Source organism: Emys orbicularis, chromosome 5 (genome assembly GCF_028017835.1).
Source record: "Emys orbicularis isolate rEmyOrb1 chromosome 5, rEmyOrb1.hap1, whole genome shotgun sequence".
NCBI lineage: Eukaryota > Metazoa > Chordata > Testudines > Emydidae > Emys > Emys orbicularis.
In genome coordinates this window covers 126953430-126971876 of record NC_088687.1, presented here as the reverse complement: position 1 = coordinate 126971876, position 18447 = coordinate 126953430, and the positions used below count along the sequence as shown (strand labels likewise).

At 49.2% G+C, this 18447-nt stretch overlaps 1 protein-coding gene across 1 annotated transcript in view; it reads right to left on the bottom strand.

Moving 5' to 3' along the window:
- Positions 1 to 18447, bottom strand: part of POLN (DNA polymerase nu) — a 205173-nt gene that overhangs the window by 132689 nt on the left and 54037 nt on the right. Inside the window, exons 6-7 of the mRNA XM_065405742.1 lie at positions 16284 to 16390; positions 1244 to 1401 (exon numbers count right to left, since the gene is read on the bottom strand). Of these exons, the coding sequence (XP_065261814.1) occupies positions 1244 to 1401; positions 16284 to 16390 (265 nt within the window). The remainder of the gene's footprint in view (positions 1 to 1243; positions 1402 to 16283; positions 16391 to 18447) is intronic.

The window sequence follows — 18447 nt, the reverse complement described above, 5'->3', positions numbered from 1 at the left end:
GCATGTGCTCCATACCGGTGCACAATATTCAGTTACTGAATATACAAGTGCTATTGCAGATGTTCGCAACACTGATGCTGATGCATCCCAGGTTGTACCTGCTAGTTTCTGGATTATGTTGGCTCTCATTTTTATCTTTGCAGCTACCTTGGATTGTCATGGCAAGATCATCTGCATATCCAAATTTTCATGATTTAGTTGGCGGTATGTCACTTATGTATATATTAAAAAGGGTTGGTGTAAGTACAGAGCCTTGTGGTAGCCCGTTGTCTATGTTACAGGGTGAGCTGGTCTTATTACCCAGGTACACCCGCAGGCGTCTGTTACTCAGCATGGTCCACAGCAGGTGAAGTGTTTGGTAGCAAGGTATGATTTTAGCAAGATTCAGCATCAGGCCCTTAATCCATACAGTATCATACGCAGATGACAGGTCAACAAATACTGCGCCAGTCTTTAAGGTTTTTTTTTTTTTTTTTTTGATAGCCAGCCTCAATGTGAGTTGTGAGTGCCAGAACTTGGTCACAACAACTAAGTTTTGGCCAGAAGCCTGCCTGTTCGACAGGGATAATTGGCAATCTCCCGGTCATCAGAGCAGCAACTCAACAAAATTTCTATCATACTGAGTGTGACAAGTTCCCCATGATTCCATGGCTATGTAATTTGACATTTTCCCAAGATGCCATGAAATTCAGCATTTCTGGCATGGAATTCACCATTTTGCTGCAGCCAAGTGCTCAACATTTTGTATTTTGTCACCCTACCAGCACTCTGCCTGCAAATGCATCTTTCTTTTCAACTTACTTCACAAAGGAGAATTAATTAGATTATGATGCATGCACCCTGCACTATTCCATGGAATGAGGCAGCAGGGCATTGGAGATGCTGGGAGTGAGAGTTGGAGTCCAGCTTGCAGCCAGGGAGTGGGAGGAAGAGAACAAAGGAGATTTCATGGTGATCACATTAATTAATATTGCCATGGAATTTAGGGTTTGTGCTGCAGGATTTAGGAGCTACTCATGGGGAATTTGGTTCCATTGGCCCAAAGAATGCAATAAGCCCTGATTATTTTATACCAATTCTCTGGCATATATTGCGAACCAAGATAACCCTTTGCTCTCAGAAGAAAATCCTGCATATATTTTTCTCTGTATATTTTTCTCTATTATACCTTGCAAAGTATCTAAATATCTTTACTATTTCACTATTTGGTTTATCTGACTATGAGTCTCTAAAAACTACTTACCAATGTATTTCTCAAGGAATCTGCATTCATATTCACTGTTCTATCTGAGACAGGCTTTTCAAAATGCTTATGTATCAAATATTCAAAAGAGGGGACAGTGTCACTGGGGTTTATCAGCCATGCAGCAATCCTTGGATCTAACACAACACAATCAGCCACTAAAAAAATAAAAAACTATTTTAATCATTCATTTCTGCTTTAATAAAAAACGGTTACTGACCTTTTGTAACTGTTGTTCTTCGAGATGTATTGCTCACATGCATTCCATATTAGGTGTGTATGCACAGCCTGCACCATTGCCAGAGATTTTTCCCTCAGTGGTATCCATCAGGCCAACTAGCACCCTTTGTTGCCGCGGACTTATGCGCTGGTACAAGACACCTCACCAGCCACACAATCTCAGTTCTTTCTTGCTGGTTTACTCCAACAGAGGGGTGGGAGGGTGAGTCATGGAACGGACATGAGCAACACATCTCAAAGAACAACAGTTACAAAAGGTTAGTAACCTTTTCTTCTTTGAGTGCTTGTTCATGTCCTTTCCATGTTAGGTGACTCACAAGCAGTACCCCAGGAGGTAGGCTCAAAGTTCATGGACATGCTGACTGCCACATCGCTCTCTTGAATCTGGCATTGTCTCTGGCTGGTTGGGTGATGGCATAGTAAGATGTGAAGGTATGTACCGATGACCAGGTTGTGGTCTTGCACATGTCCTGGACTGGGACCTGTGCAAGGAATGCTACTGACAAAGTCTGGGCTTTTGTGGAGTGAGCGGTTAAGCTGGCTGGAGGCGGGACATTTGCCTGCTTGTAGCAAGCCTGAATACTGGCAGTTATATATGATGAGATCTTCTGGGCTGACCCAGGTAGCCCTCTCCTCCTTTCTGCTATCGCTACGAAGAGTTGTATGGATTTGTGGAATGGTTTAGTCCTCTCAACATAGAAAGTGAGGGCACCCTAACGTCCAGCATTCCTCAGAGTTCTCAAGAGCTTTTGGGAAGAAGTCTGGCAGAAAAATGACCTGGTTGCTATGGAATTGTGACACTACTTTTCACAGGAAGGCCGGGTGGAGGTACAGTTGGACCTTGTCCTTGAAGAACACCAACATAAGGGCCTTGATTTCAGAGCACAGGCGCCAGCTTCTAATTTACCCCAGGGTGCTCAACCCCCACTCAGCCCCAGGCCCCACCTCTTCCCGCCCCCTCCCCTGTTCCACGGTGTGCAGGAGGCACTGGGAGGAAGGGGGAGGAGTTGATCAGTGAGGGCTGGCCAGGGGCAGGAGTGGGGGTGTAACCCTTCTGCCCATCTGAGATGACAGCAATAAGGGCCAGGTTCAGTATCTAGGAGTTCCGTTTCAATAACACAATGCAAAACCGGCTTGAGCCCCCACCCAGTGACCTGGGACAATTACATACCACCCCCTGGGCGCCTCTAAGAGGCAGTACTTCCCCTGTTGCAAGCACGGAATCTGAGTGTAACAAAATCCTTTTAATAAAGGAGGGAAACAATGCAGCATTATGTTGGGGAAACACCACAAACAGGATTCATAAAACAAACCATGAGCAAAAGACCCACCCCCCAGGTAAGTTTGGCAGAGTCCTTTTCTCCGCAAGGTCTTAAGTCCAGCAACCCAAAAAATCACCCAAAGTCCCAAAAGTCCAACACCCCAAAAGTCTCTTGAGTCCAACAACCCAACAATCACCCAAAAGTCCAACAACCCCAAAGTCTCTGTCCCTGGTCAGTGCAACCCCAGAGTTCAAAAGTTTATCTGCAGAGTTTTACCTCCCAGCCTGGGTGGCAATGGGGGGGGTGTGTGTTAAGGGGCACCTTACGTGGTTTGAGGCTGACTGCCTCATCTCTCCATGGGGTTCTGCTGCAGCCTTCACCGCGAGCCACTCCACCAGCCACTCTGCTCCACCAGCCATCCCGTGAGCTGCTTCAGCCATTCTGCAAACTGCTCTGCTCCGCCAGCCACTCCACTCCACCAGCCATCCTATGAGCCACTCCAGCCGTCCCACAAATTGCTCCGCCAGCCACTCCGCCAGCTGTCCTGTGAACTGCTCTGCTCTGCCAGCTGCTCAGCAATGTATCTTCAAGCCCCCCCCCCACTACTTAACACAGCACTCTCTGATTTCAACTCTTAGTAATTTTAGCTCTTTAGTGCTTTCAGCTTGTAGTAGGGGAGCCTCAGTGCTGGTGCACCATTGGCCCAAAGTAAATTCAGCTCAGCAGCCTGTAACTAGACTGCTAATGGAATCAAAATTAGCTTTGATATTCCACAGTGGAGAGAGGAGGAGGAGGAGGTGCAATCGGTGTTTCAGGCCCTCAAAAGGGGCCCATACCATCAGGTACAAATACCTGTCCCCAGCCTCTCTCAATTCACTGGGTTTTGGAACCCATGTCCCTTGTCTAGTGAGTGCTACTTAGTTGATGGCGAGTCCCTCTGTCATAAAACAGTTCCACTGTCCTTGATTCACATAATCAGGGTAACAACACTTTATTCTTCCTGCCCCAATAACAGAGAAACTGGGGATCCCACAGCAGCCAAAGTAACCATTTGGGCTGCTGTGGGCTCATGCTAGGCAAGGTGGGTGTACCTATGCAAACAAGAGCAGCCCCTGAAGTTCTTTTCCACAACTCGCCACAATTCACCACCAGATGTCAGGGTAGAGCTCATCCTGACTCTGCTTACAGGAGGTAGATAGGGTAGCTTGGCTGCCAGTGGGTGCTAAGCATCTGCTAATTTTTCTTCATGGGCGCCTATATTTCAGAGACCCTTCTGGCTGAGGCGATCGCCACCAAGAAGACAAACTTCCAAGAGAGAAGCAGCAGGGGGCATGATGCTAGTAGTTCGAAGGGAGGACCTGTGAGTATCGACAGAACCAGGGTTAAGTCCCATGGGGGGAACTGCTCATGGACCTGAGAATAGAGTCTCTCCAAACCCTTGATAAAATGTGCCATCATCCCATGGGAGAACACCCACCAGCCATTCACTGGTGGAAGGGAGGCTGAGATTGCTGCTAAGTATACCTTGATAGATACGAGTGCCAGGCCTTGCTGCTTTAAATGCAGCAAGTAGTCCAAGATAGACTTAAGGAAAAATCGAGTTGGAGAGAGAGAGAGAGAGAGAGAGAGAGAGAGAGCGCTTATTGAGACACCCATATCGAGAAGCACTTGCACTTGACCAGATAGGTAGCCCTAGTGGATGGCTTCCTGGTCCTAGCAAGACCTGCCAAACCTGTTTCAAACAGGCCATTTCTTCTGGGTTCAGCCATGTAGCATCCATCTATGTGCAAGGAGACGAGGTTCAGGTGAAGCAACCAGCCCTGGTCCTGTGAGATTAGGTCCAGACAGAGTGGAGTTGCTACCAATAGATCCAGGAGTGTGCCCAACCAGTGTTCACGTGGCCATGCCAGGGCTATTCGAATAACCCTCGCCTTGCCCCACTTGACTTTTAGGAGAACCTTGTGAACCAGAGGGATTAGAGAAAAAAAGCATAGAATAGGAGATCTTCTGATCATGGGAACAGAAAAGCATCAGAGAAAGAGCCCAGGCTGTGCCCACACAGCAAGCAAAACTGATGGCATTTCCTGTTCTGCTAGGTCGTGAACAGGTCTATCTAGGAAGACCCCACCTTTGGAAGATGAACCTGGTGACCCCCATATAAAGGGACCACTTGTGGTGAGAGGAAAAGGATATGGCTGAAATTATCCGCCAATATATTCCAGGCTCCCGGGAGATGTGATGCCTCAAGGTGAATGGAGTGCTTCGCACAGAAGTCCCATAGACTGATGGCCTCCTGACACAGCGTCAATGATTAAGCCCCTCCCTGCTTGTTGATATAGAACATGGCTGCAATGTTGTTTGTCAGGACGTGCACCACCTCGCCTGAGATCTGGGGAAGGAACACTTGGCATACTAAGCGAACCGCCCTGAACTCCCTGACATTATGTGCAGGGAGAGTTCTTGGGACCAGAGGTCCTGAGTCCTGAAGTTGTTGAGGTGGGCTCCGCACTCTAGGTCTGACGCATCTGAGACTAAAGACACTGATGGTTGTGGGGGAACAAAGGGCACCCCCATCATTACTGATGTTGGGTCTTTCCACCAGACCAGGGAGGAAAGGACCAGGGGAGGAATTGTGAGCACCAAGTCCAAGTGTTGTCTGCTCGGGGAGAACACTGAAGCTAGCCACATCTGGAGGGGTCTGAGGCGCAATCTTGCATGCTGAACCATGTAAGTACATGTAGCCATGTGCCCCAGTATCTTGAGGCAAACCCGAGCTGTCGTAATTAGGTGGACCCTGCATTGCATAAGAGAAAATGAAGATTTCCTGGACAGATGTCAGGATATGCTTCTACGGGCACAACATTCTGAAGAATCAGAGCAAGCTGCACAGTGGGGACAGAAGGATGGTGAAGAAATTTGGCAGCATGTGACCTCCAGAATAAGAAAGAGGAGCGTCCATGTACCAGCAATGCAGATACAGGTGAGCAACCGTTATCATTTTCTCTCCACAGTACTAATGCGGAGAGTGGACTAAATGATACATCTGAGGGAAGGGAGCAGAAGGAGACTCCACCGATCGGAAGGCATGAGATGCACTGTCCGAGGGATGGGGGTTCCATGACCACAGCTCCCAAGAGAAGGAGGCGGGTGGTGGTGGTCGGGGACTCCCTCCTCAGGGGGACTGAGTCATCTATCTGCCGTCCTGACCGGGAAAACCGAGAAGTGTGCTGCTTGCCAGGAGCTAGGATTCGCGATGTGACGGAGAGACTGCCGAGACTCATCAAGCCATCGGATCACTACCCCCTTCCTGCTTCTCCATGTGGGCACCAATGATACTGCCAAGAATGACCTTGAGCGGATCACTGCAGACTATGTGGCTCTGGGAAGAAGGATAAAGGAGTTTGAGCCGCAAGTGGTGTTCTTGTCCATCCTCCCTGTGGAAGGAAAAGGCCCGGGTAGAGACCGTTGAATCATGGAAGTCAACGAATGGCTACGTAGGTGGTGTCAGAGAGAAGGCTTTGGATTCTTTGACCATGGGATGGTGTTCCAAGAAGGAGGAGTGCTAGGCAAAGATGGGCTCCACCTAACGAAGAGAGGGAAGAGCATCTTCGCAAGCAGGCTGGCTAACCTAGTGAGGAGGGCTTTAAACTAGGTTCACCGGGGGAAGGAGACCAAAGCTCTGAGGTAAGTGGGGAAGTGGGATACCGGGAGGAAGCACGAGCAGGAGAGCGCAAGAGGGGAGGACTCCTGCCTCATACTGAGAAAGCAGGACGATCAGCGAGTTATCTTAAGTGCCTATACACAAATGCAAGAAGCCTGGGAAACAAGCAGGGAGAACTGGAAGTCCTGGTACAGTCAAGGAATTATGATGTGATTGGAATAACAGATACTTGGTGGGATAACTCACATGACTGGAGTACTGTCACGGATGGATATAAACTGTTCAGGAAGGACAGGCAAGGCAGAAAAGGTGGGGGAGTTGCATTGTATGTAAGAGAGTAGTATGACTGCTCAGAGCTCCGGTATGAAACTGAAGAAAAACCAGAGAGTCTCTGGATTAAGTTTAGAAGTGTGAGCAACAAGGGTGATGTCGTGGTGGGAGTCTGCTATAGACCACCAAACCAGGGGGATGAGGTGGACGAGGCTTTCTTCCGGCAACTAACAGAAGTTACTAGATCACAGGCCCTGGTTCTCATGGGAGACTTCAATCACCCTGATATCTGCTGGGAGAGCAATACAGAAGTGCACAGACAATCCAGGAAGTTTTCTGAAAGTGTAGGGGACAATTTCCTGGTACAAGTGCGGGAGAAACCAACTAGGGGCAGAGCTCTTCTTGACTTGCTGCTCACAAACAGGGAAGAATTAGTAGGGGAAGCAAAAGTGGATGGGAACCTGGGAGGCAGTGACCATGAGATGGTAGAGTTCAGGATCCTAGCACAATGAAGAAAGGAGAGCAGCAGAATATGGACCCTGGACTTCAGAAAAGCAGACTTTGACTCCCTCAGGGAACTGATGGGCAGGATCCCCTGGGAGAATAACATGAGCGGAAAAGGAATCCAGGAGAGCTAGCTGTATTTTAAAGAATCCTTATTGAGGTTGCAGGAACAAACCATCCCGATGTGTAGAAAGAATAGTAAATATGGCAGGCGACCAGCTTGGCTAAACAGTGAAATCTTTGCTGATCTTAAACACAAAAAAGAAGCTTACAAGAAGTGGAAGATTGGACAAATGACCAGGGAGGAGTATAAAAATATTGCTCAGGCATGCAGGAGTGAAATCAGGAAGGCCAAATCACACTTGGAGTTGCAGCTAGCAAGGGATGTTAAGAGTAACAAGAAGGGTTTCTTCAGGTATGTTAGCAACAAGAAGAAAGTCAAGGAAAGTGTGGGCCCCTTACTGAATGAGGGAGGCAATCTAGTGACAGAGGATGTGGAAAAAGCTAATGTACTCAATGCTTTTTTTGCCTCGGTCTTCATGAAGGTCAGCTCCCAGACTACTGCACTGGGCAGTACAGCACGGGGAGAAGGTGACCAGCCCTCTGTGGAGAAAGAAGTGGTTCAGGACTATTTAGAAAAGCTGGACGAGCACAAGTCCATGGGGCCGGATACGCTGCATCCGAAGGTGCTAAAGGAGTTGGCGGATGTGATTGCAGAGCCATTGGCCATTATCTTTGAAAACTCATGGTGATCAGGGGAGGTCCCGGATGACTGGAAAAAGGCTAATGTAGTGCCCATCTTTAAAAAAGGGAAGGAGGAGGATCCGGGGAACTACAGGCCAGTCAGCCTCACCTCAGTCCCTGGAAAAATCATGGAGCAGGTCCTCAAGGAATCAATTCTGAAGCACTTAGAGGAGAGGAAGGTGATCAGGAACAGTCACCATGGATTCTCCAAGGGCAAGTCATGCCTGACTAACCTAATTGCCTTCTATGACGAGATATCTGGCTCTGTGGACGAGGGGAAAGCAGTGGACATGTTATTCCTTGACTTTAGCAAAGCTTTTGATACGGTCTCCCACCGTATTCTTGCCAGCAAGTTAAAGAAGTATGGGCTGGATGAATGGACTATAAGGTGGATAGAAAGCTGGCTAGATCGTCAGGCTCAACGGGTAGTGATCAATGGCTCCGTGTCTAGTTGGCAGCCGGTATCAAGCAGAGTGCCCCAAGGGTCGGTCCTGGGGCCGATTTTGTTCAATATCTTCATTAATGATCTGGAGGATGGCGTGGACTGCAACTTCTAAACTGGGAGGAATGGTAGATACGCTGGAGGGTAGGGATAGGATACAGAGAGACCTAGACAAATTAGAGGATTGGGCCAAAAGAATCTGATGAGGTTCAACAAGGACAAGTGCAGAGTCCTGCACTTAGGATGGAAGAATCCCATGCACTGCTACAGATTAGGGACCGAATGGCTAGGCAGCAGTTCTGCAGAAAGGGACGTAGGAGTTACAGTGGACGAGAAGCTGGATATGAGTCAACAGTGTGCCCTTGTTGCCAAGAAGGCTAACGGCATTTGGGGCTGTATAAGTAGGGGCATTGTCAGCAGATCGAGGGACCTATTTGACATTGGTGAGGCCTCATCTGGAGTACTGTGTCCAGTTTTGGGCCCCACACTACAAGAAGGATGTGGAAAAATTGGAAACAGTCCAGCGGAAGGCAACAAAAATGATTAGGTGGCTGGAGCACATGACTTATGAGGAGAGGCTGAGGGAACAGGGATTGTTTAGACTGCAGAATGAGGGGGAATTTGATAGCTGCTTTCAACTACCTGAAAGGGGATTCCAAAGAGAATGGATCTAGACTGTTCTCAGTGGTAGCAGATGACAGAACAAGGAGTAATGGTCTCAAGTTGCAGTGGGGGAGGTTTAGGTTAGATATTAGGAAAAACTTTTTCACTAGGAGGGTCATGAAGCCCTGGAATGGGTTACCTAGGGAGGTGGTGGAATCTCCTTCCTTAGAGATTTTTAAGGTCAGGCTTGACAAAGCCCTGGCTGGGATGATTTAGTAGGGGATTGGTCCTGCTTTGAGCAGGGGGTTGAACTAGATGACCTCCTGAGGTCCCTTCCAACCCTGATATTCTATGATTGGATATCAGGAACGATATGGTCTGAAATCGGGTCTCCGGCAGGAAGGCCATGGCTTAGGTCAAATCAAGCACTGCCCTAATAAATTCTATGCTCTGAACTGGGACAAGAGTTGGCTTTTGTTCATTTATCAGCAGACCCAGCGCTCTGAAGGTGGCTTGGACAGTGCTGATGCTGTTCTGTTCTTGAGCCTCTGACTGACCCTTGATCAGCCAGTCGTCGAGGTACGGGTAGACCTGGATGCCTCGCCGTATGAGCAAGGCCACTACTATCGCCATATACTTTGTGAAAACCCAAGGGGATGCAGAGAGGCCGAACAGTAGGGCGGTGAATTGGTAGTGGTGTTGATTCACAATGAATCTGAGAAATCTTCTGTGGCCATGGAAGATAGAAATGTGAAAGTATGTGTCCTTTAAGTCGAGGGTGCCGTACCAGTCCCCTGGATCCAGGGAGGAATGATAGAGGTCATGGACACCATGCGGAAGCTCAGTTTCTTGAGATATCTGTTGAGGCAATGCAGGTCCAGAAGGGGCTGGAGGGCCCCCCGGCCTTTGGGATTAGGAAATATTGGGAGTAAAACCCCTTCCCTCTCATGTCTTGCAGAACCTCTTCCACGGCCCCATTTGTAGGGGGGATTGCACCTCCTGGACGAGGTGTTGCTCATGAGAAGGGTCCCTGAAGAGGGACGGGGATGGTGGGTGGTAGGGAGGGGTGGACAAAAACTGACGGGTATAGCCGACTGTCACTGTACTTAGTACCCAACGGTCCGATGTTGTGTGGGACCATGCTAGGCTGAAGTGGGACAGCCAGTACAAAAATAAAAGGGAAGTCGGATCTGAAGCAGTGACGGTGCACCTTCAAAAGGTCCGCTTGGGCCCCTCGGAGTACCTCTGAGACCCTGGCTGGGAGATTGAGGTGGACAGGAATGGTTGGCACACTTGATAATTTCTGGTGCCAAGAATGAGGCGGCTGCTGGGGCCTGAAGTACTTCCTGGAAGCCGACGGAGCGTAAAGACTGGAGGGTGGGCCTGGAGTCCTTCAGGCTGTGAAGTATCATGTCCATATGGTCCGAGAATAATGAAGAACCTTCGAAGGGGTGGCCCTGGATGGATTGTTGGACTTTGTGAGGAAGTCCCAAGGACAGGAGCCAAGAACAACACCTCATGGTGACAGCGGAGGCTATTATCCTGGCTGCCGAGTCGGGTGCATCCAGAGCTGCCTGGAGAGAGGTCCTGGCCCATTCTTACCATCTTCCAAGAGGGCAATGAATTTCTGCCTTGAATTTTGAGGCAGTGAGTCCTTAAATTTACCCAAGGAGTCCCACAGATTATAGCTGTATCTCCTCAGCAAAGCTTGCTGGTTAGAGATACGTAGTTGGAGGCTACCCGTCGAATAAACCTTTCTTCCAAAATGGCCCAGTTTCTTGGTGTCTTTTTGTTTGGGGGAAGCGCTCAGCTGGCCCTGCCTGTCTCTCTCATTGGCTGCTGACATAATTGGGGGGTATAAGTAAAAGTGTAAGCAAGGTCTGAATGAACTCTCCTGACAGCTAGTTGGAAAGGGGGAGAGACTTCAGGAGCAAACTGTATTTACATGAACACACCTACTCTGCCTAGATATCCAACGGATAGAGCTGTGTTGCTCAAAGTGATCAACTTTGGCTGGTGTTGGGTTATAAATCACTTTAGTACTGAATGCAGGGCAGTGAAATGTTATCATCAATGTTGTTCTCCTTATTGTATGAGTAAACGCATCTTGTAGGTTATTTTCTGACACTGCCCTTGGAGCTCCATCTGCAGCCGAGGATGGTTGAGAAGGAACTGAGGGGGTCGGGCCGCACGAGCGCTAGATGAAGCGCCAATGGCACCATGAGACAGCTACTGCACACGCGCATCCCGACCAGGCACTGCTATCAAAAATCTCCGATCAGCAGCGCCGGGATGCACCGACACCTGAAGTGGAGCACCCACAGGGACAGCACTCGAAGAACTGTGTTTACTCTGTCCCAAATGAGGGGGTCACCTTCAGCTGAAAGAACCTCATTAAACCAAGCATAGGCGCCAAATTTCTCAGCGCCGGTGGGTGCCTGCACCCCCTGCCCCTACTCCACCCCATCCCCGCCCCCATTCCAACCCCATCCCCCAAGTCCCCGCACTATCTCCGCCCCCTCCCTGCCCCTATTGGATCCCTTCCCCAAATCCCCACCCTGGCCCCGCCTCTTCCCCCAGGGCGCCACGTTCCCCCTCCTTCCCCCTCCCTCCCTGCCCTGCGAATCAGCTGTGTCGCGGCGCAAGCGCTGGGAGGGAGGGGGGAGAAGCAGGACGCAGCGGCGGGCTCGTGGAGGAGGTGGAGGTGAGCTGGAGCAGGGGGGGTGGGGCGGGGCCACGGGACCTATTTTTTTCCGTGGGTGCTCCAGCCCCGGAGCACCCACGGAGTCAACGCCTATGAAACCAAGGGCTCAAATGTCAGACCCCTGTGAAAGTAAGAGGGGTGGTGACAGGTGTCCCAGCCAGGAGGTGTGGACCCTCCCTAAGAGTTCCCAGTCTGGTTTAACCTATTCCTCCCCACTGTTCAAAGATAGAGCTAAATAGGCTCCATTAGGAGTCTTTTGTTATGTTAATTGCTCACTAGGAGCTGAAAGTCACTAAGGGTTGGGAGGACTCTCAAGAGACTGACCTACAGAGGTCACAGCAGAGAGGCAGGTGGCAGAAGGTAACTGGTGAGAGGAGCGGTGGCCAGTGAGGCAACCAGCGGAGAGGAGCGGCGGCCGGCGAGGTGGCCAGTCAGAGCAAGTGCTCAGATGGCAGAGCAAGGTGTCTTCTTCCCCCGGTGGGAAGTGAACTCACACAGCTTCACCTCTGAACCCTGGGTTCTCACTGACCAAGAACAACTGTGAGTTGGGTACGATGAGGAAGCAGAGGGGGGCACAGTAAAGAACTTTTGGTTGTAGAACTCAAGAACATGAGGCAGAAGACACTGCCCCACGCATTCTAGGGTGGGTGTCCTGCTCACAGTTTTATGATTATGAATCGTGCTGGTGGCATTTTCCCTAATTAATGTTGGGTGACTTCTCTCCTTTCATTAAAAGTTTCTTTTCTACACTCAGACTCTGTGCTTATGAGTGGGGAAGTATTGCCTCTCATAGGCACTGAGGGTTGGTGTGTAATGTTCCCAGGTTACTGGGTGGGGGCTCGAGCCGATTTTGTGCTGTATTGTTGAAAAGGAACACCTAGATATTGAATCCAGCCCTGGTTGCTGCCTGCTCCACCTGGCAGAAGAGTTACATAAGTATTCAAACCCGCTCGCTGGCACATACTACTTCTTTTCTGGCCTCTTTCAGGTGGGAGGCAGAGAAGACAAAATTTGCCATGTGGCCTTGACTGGACTCATCACAGCCTCAATGATGGGTAAGGCCACTTTGGAGAGAGCTGCTGTAGGTAGAATGTCAATAAGGCTGTGCGGTGTTTCCTTAAGCTCTTCAATTTCCAGTCCCAGGTTCACTGCTGGGCCCTGAAGGCTACTGGGTCCCATGGCAGCCTCATTTGGGGAGAAGGAGGCAGCTTGCACCGGAGGAGGGGCTCCTTCCTCTTCCTCAGCCTCAATGACATTCACAGGAGCCATATCCTGAATGTCAGCACCGGGATTGGTATCAGAGTCGGGGTCTGGTGCCGGGCGGGAAGAAGCAGAAGCCTGACTCTTGGAAACCACCGAGTAAGAGAGGCAATGGAAGGGAAGACCCAGTATGAGGGGAAAGCCCCAGTGACCCACTGGCCAGATGCCAGCTGGGGGAACCAGTACCGAAGTCCAGTGGCGCGTAGGCTGGATACTGGTGGTGACCCTGAGGTTGCACATAGGGTTCCCTTTCAGACTTGGAAGAGGAGTCCTCTCTCAGAGACCACGGCACAGTGGTACCTGCCTCTGCCTCCATGTGGTACTGGGGGTCCAGGGACCTGTGGCAGACCAGAGATGGTCGGGACATCGGGGTCAGGGATGGCTTGCCTCTAGAGAGTGCTGGGGGGGCCCAGTGCCAGAAAGGAGCTCGATGCTCCTTCTAGTCACTGGAGCTAGCAGGTGTCCCATCAGAGTTGGGCGGGGGGACCGGGAGAGATAGTAAATCCCTGGATGCTTGAAAAGTCTCTGGGGTCGATGGGACAGTCAGACTGCTGGTGCCACGGTGGCTTCCGGGTGTGAGCGGAGAGTACCACACGGGACTCAATGCTCTGGGCAGAGTTGATGGTGCCATCATGAAGCCAGGAGTGGAAGTGTGGCATGGGTCTCACCGCGATTCCTTCTCCCCCACTTGTCCTTCTTCTGCAACAGTGAGCGCCCTCTGCGGGGGCACTATTTTTTGTGCTTTTTCTGCAGCACCAGAGATGTTGAACGGTACCAGGAAGAGCTTGGTTCCGGAGGAGCACTTTGCACTAACACCGAAGTGCTCAGTGCCAAATCAGAGCGGCTCGGCTCTGAGGCAGGTATGAGGTCAGCTTCCATGATGATAGTCATCAACCTGATGTGTCTGTCTTTTTTAGTATGGGGTCTGAAGTCCTGACAGATCTGGCACTTGTCCTTCACGTGAGTTTCCCCCAAGCACTTCAAGCAGCTGGAGTGCGGATTGCTCACGGGCACAGGTTTGCCACAGGAGGCACAAGGTTTGAAACCCGGGGACTGGGGCATGCCTGGAGTGAAGATGTCCCTTGATGATAGGGACTATTTACAGTAACTATGTACACTAACACTAATCACAATAACTATATACTCTAAACTATGATAAACTAAGGGTTATAGTCCAAAAACCACTGGGAAGAAGCTTTGCCAAAGCAAGAAGAGTCATTCAAGCAACTGTCATCAGCAGTAAGAAGGAATTGAGAGTGTCTGTGGCCGGTGGTGCCCCTTTTACCGGTGCATAAGCGCGCAGCAACAGAGGGTGCTAGAGCCGGCCCAATGGATACCACTGAGGGAAAAATCGCCGGCAACAGTGCACACGGCGTGCACACACCTAACACGGAATGGACATAAGAAAGCACTCAAAGAAGAATATTTCAAATTCATTTACATTATAGCAAAAGACTAAAAAAAAGGTTTTGCAAAGTAGCATATTCCCATCTCTTTTGTAGACACATTCCTATGACAATAAAACGAAGATTAAATTACAGTCAACACTTTGACTCATACTTTTGTTGAGTGCCTGGGAAGACATGTTTTTAAAAGGTAGAGAATTTAAATTAGAGGAATAAATTGGGTAATACCAGTAGTTCAAAGCTGAGTTTCTACAGTGAAGAGACAATTACTTACTTGTAATACTACTTGTCTGACTGTATTGTTTGACCAGATTCCTACTCTTCTGGTTCCACTCCCTAGTGCAAGAAAGGTTGGAACCCCCTAAATCTCAAAGAGTTGGGGTTTTTGAAGCCCAGTTAGTTTAGCCCTATTCTGAGACCAATTACCAATGCCTCAGTACTACCGGGATCATTCCACTGTAGTTCCTTCAAGAGAGGGAAGTGGAGTTATCCCTAAATTCTAAGCGTAACTAACAGTCAACAAATATTTATAAGATAGGAGGAGTCCATCAGAAAAAAGAATTCGCTTTTGAAAAATATTGCCTCCTTCTCAACTGTGAGGGGAGACAGGTGGATGAGTAGGAATCCGGTCAGAAGACCGCAGGTGTCTCCCTGGACTCACCTCCCTTCAAAGTAGAGGGTTGCGGTGAGGGCTCCTGCCGGGACTCCAGAGGTTGAGGGCCTGACTCCATGAGTAGAAGTTTGAGTCTCAGTTCTCTTTCCTGCATATGGGCTTCAGTCACTGACACAAGAAACACTTCTGTGGAATGTTTCTCTCTCCCAGGCAGCGAACACACTGCGAGTGTTCATCAGTCACTGGGATAGATTCCTTGCAACTGAGGCACTTTTTGAAGCCGGGGGAGTGGGCATACCCTTGTCCAGGGGGGGTCCCCCGCCTCAGGGGTCGGCAGAAGACAGTCTTTTTTTTTTTTTTTTAAAGGCAAGGCCAAAATAAAATGCAAACAAAGTTAGGAAAGAAAAAAGGCTTCCAGGGAAGCTAAAAATTAGCAATTCTAAAAGAGTTAATCTGTGAACGAAGAGTTAATCTCCAGCTCCATCTCTAGCCAGGGATGGTTGAGAAGGAACTGAGGAGGGTTCGCCCAGGCACGCTGGCTAGTCTCGTGGCAGGCGAGGAGCAGCGCATGCGCAGACTGAATGGATACTACCACCAAAATTCTCTGATCAGCAGCGCAGGGACACAGACACACCTACAGTGGAGCACCCATCAGGACACTATGCAAAGAAGAATCATGAAGACTTCCAAAATAAGAACTGCCATACTGGGTCAGACCAATGGTCCATATAGTCCAGTATCCTGTCTCTAACAATGGCAGGTACCAGAACTTCAAAGGGAATATACAGAACAGGACAATTTTGAGAGATCCACCCCTATATTCCCCTCCCAGACTCTGGCAGTCAGATATTTTTAGGGTTGTTTAGTGGGTTAGCAGTAGTCCCTCCCCCTCTGGGTCAGTGGGAGGCCACTCTGCCTCACTGTCACTGGGCGTTGCTCACTGTCAGGGAATTAGCAGAACACTGCACAGCCTATGGTTCTGGCCTGCAGTCCAGGCAGAGCAGCACATGAGTCTCTGGGCCCCAGATCCTCAAGCAGAGCGAGGCACCAACCAGTCTATGACTCCTGCCTATAGTCAGGGCAGAGCAGCAAACAGTTAGATGTTCTGGCCCGCAATCTGGGCAGAGCAGCACACAAGTCTGTGAGCCCCGGTCCAGAAAGAGTGGGTAAGTGTCAGTTCTGATGTGATTCTGTCTTTAAAATTACATGTTACACTATTAATGTCACTGTATAAATGTTTTAATAAAGTATATTTATTATCACTTATACATTGGTTTCAATGGGAGTTTTGCCAATGCAAAGATTGCATAATTAGGCACAAAACATCTTACCTTGTTTCCAGTTAATATCATCACCATAAACATGAAGCAGTGTTCTCAAAAAATCCTTTGCATTGAAGCAAATAATAGTACAGTGTAGTATTTGAAATAGTATTTCCCTGTATAAGATATAAAAATAAATTCACTAACTGAGCATTTCATTTTATCATATTACTGAATGCAAAATTTACATTATGTACATTTCTGTTGAACATGAATTAATATCACTTATTTAGTTAAAACAAATAAGGATTCTTACTTCTTGTACAAATAGGCTATCAGGGGTTAGAAATAAATGTGGTTTCCCTCTCCCTCCCCATTGCTTCTGCTGAGCAATGAATAGGAAAACAGGATTGTATTTTCATTTTACTAAGTTAACATTTTTTTTCTAAATTATGGTTTTCAAATTACAACCACTTAGCTGATATGTTTTCATAAGAGAAGGTTACTCACCTTGTGCAGTAACTGAGGTTCTTTGAGATGTGTGTCCCTGTGGGTGCTCCACTCCAGGTGATGGTGCGTCCCAGCGCCATTGATTGGAGATCTTCGGTAGCAGTGCCTAGCCAGGCTGCGCATGCGCAGCTGCTGTCTCGCGGCATCGTTGGAGTCTGTTCACCGCACGCACAGCACGACCCCCTCAGTTCCTTCTCTACTATAGAGTTCTCTTTTTTTGAGCTCCAAAGTAGAGGGGAGGAGGGTGGGTTGTGGAGCACCCACAGGGACACACATCTCGAAGAACCTCAGTTACTGCACAAGGTGAGTAACCTTCTCCTTCTTCGAGTGCTGTCCCTGTGGGTGCTCCACTCCAGGTGAATGTAGAGCAGTACCCACTATGGTTGGGACTTGGGAGTTATGTGCATGGTAGCAGTGGAGAGGACAGTAAGGCCTACTATGGCAACCGCCCTGGGGACCTGTGTAATGGCATAATGCTTGGCAAAGGTATGGTCTGAGGCCCATGTGATCGCTTTGCAAATATCCGGAATGGGTACCTTATACAGAAATGTCACAGGTTGCTGACATGGCTCGAGTAGACTGTGACCGGACTCTGGAAGGGGGTTCTATGTTCTGGGTTTGGTAGCATGACCAAATACAATCCATATCCACTTGGAAAGTCATTGTTGGATATAGCGGCACCCTTGGATCATTCAGTTGTAGAGACAAAGAGTCTAGGGGATTTACGAAATGAAATAAATATTTCAGGGACTCGAATTTGCATTTATTTCACTCACCCTTCTAGCCGATGTGATGCTAAGAATGCTACCTTCACTGACGTAGTAAAAAGCAGGTAGTGAGGGGTTCAAAGGGAGGCCTCATGAGGCCCCAGAGGACTAGGTTCAGATCCCACATGGGCGTGGCAGGGTGAACTTCAGGGTAAAGGTTCTGAAGCTCCGTGACAAAGTGTTTGGTGGTTGGATGTGTAAATGTCGAGAATCCTTTGATTTTATCGCGGAAAGCATTAATTGCTGTGAGATGCACTTTTATAGAGCTGAACGATTGCCCCGAGTGGAGGCAGGTTTGAAAGCTCGAAGCCTCTGGTAATTGGCTGAGCCTTAATCAGTGGGCGGGGCATTCACTCAGGCCAGGGCTTTATAAAGCCGCGCACAAGGGACCAGGGAGCTTTGCAAACAGGGGCTGCTAACAGGGAGTTTCGCAAGGGAGTTCTCCAGGTGAAGGAGGAGCTAATACAGCATCTGTGGGGTAAGTGACTGTCTGTAGTGTGTGTTTGTTTGTGTTTGGGGGTTACTTGCTGTGTGCTGAGCTTGTGTTTGTTTGTTTGGTTGTTTGAGGGACCGTGTGCTCTGGCTGGCAGTTGGAGGCAGGTTTGAAAGCTCGAAGCCTCTGGTAATTGGCTGAGCCTTAATCAGTGGGCGGGGCATTCACTCAGGCCAGGGCTTTATAAAGCCGCGCACAAGCGACCAGGGAGCTTTACGAACAGGGGCTGCTAACAGGGAGTTTCGCAAGGGAGTTTAGAAGGGGAGTGGGAAGGGACTGGGAGTCCCTCGCCAGCCGTAACCCCATCCCCGTGGCCCCCCCCTAAAACCTATAAACCAAACCACATTCCAAAACTTCCTTCTGTAAACCACCCTTTCACTAACTAGGATACAATGCAGGCAGAAGCCCAGCAGCAGAGTGGGGGCTATCCAGTTTATTGCACCGACTGTTGCATGTATGATTA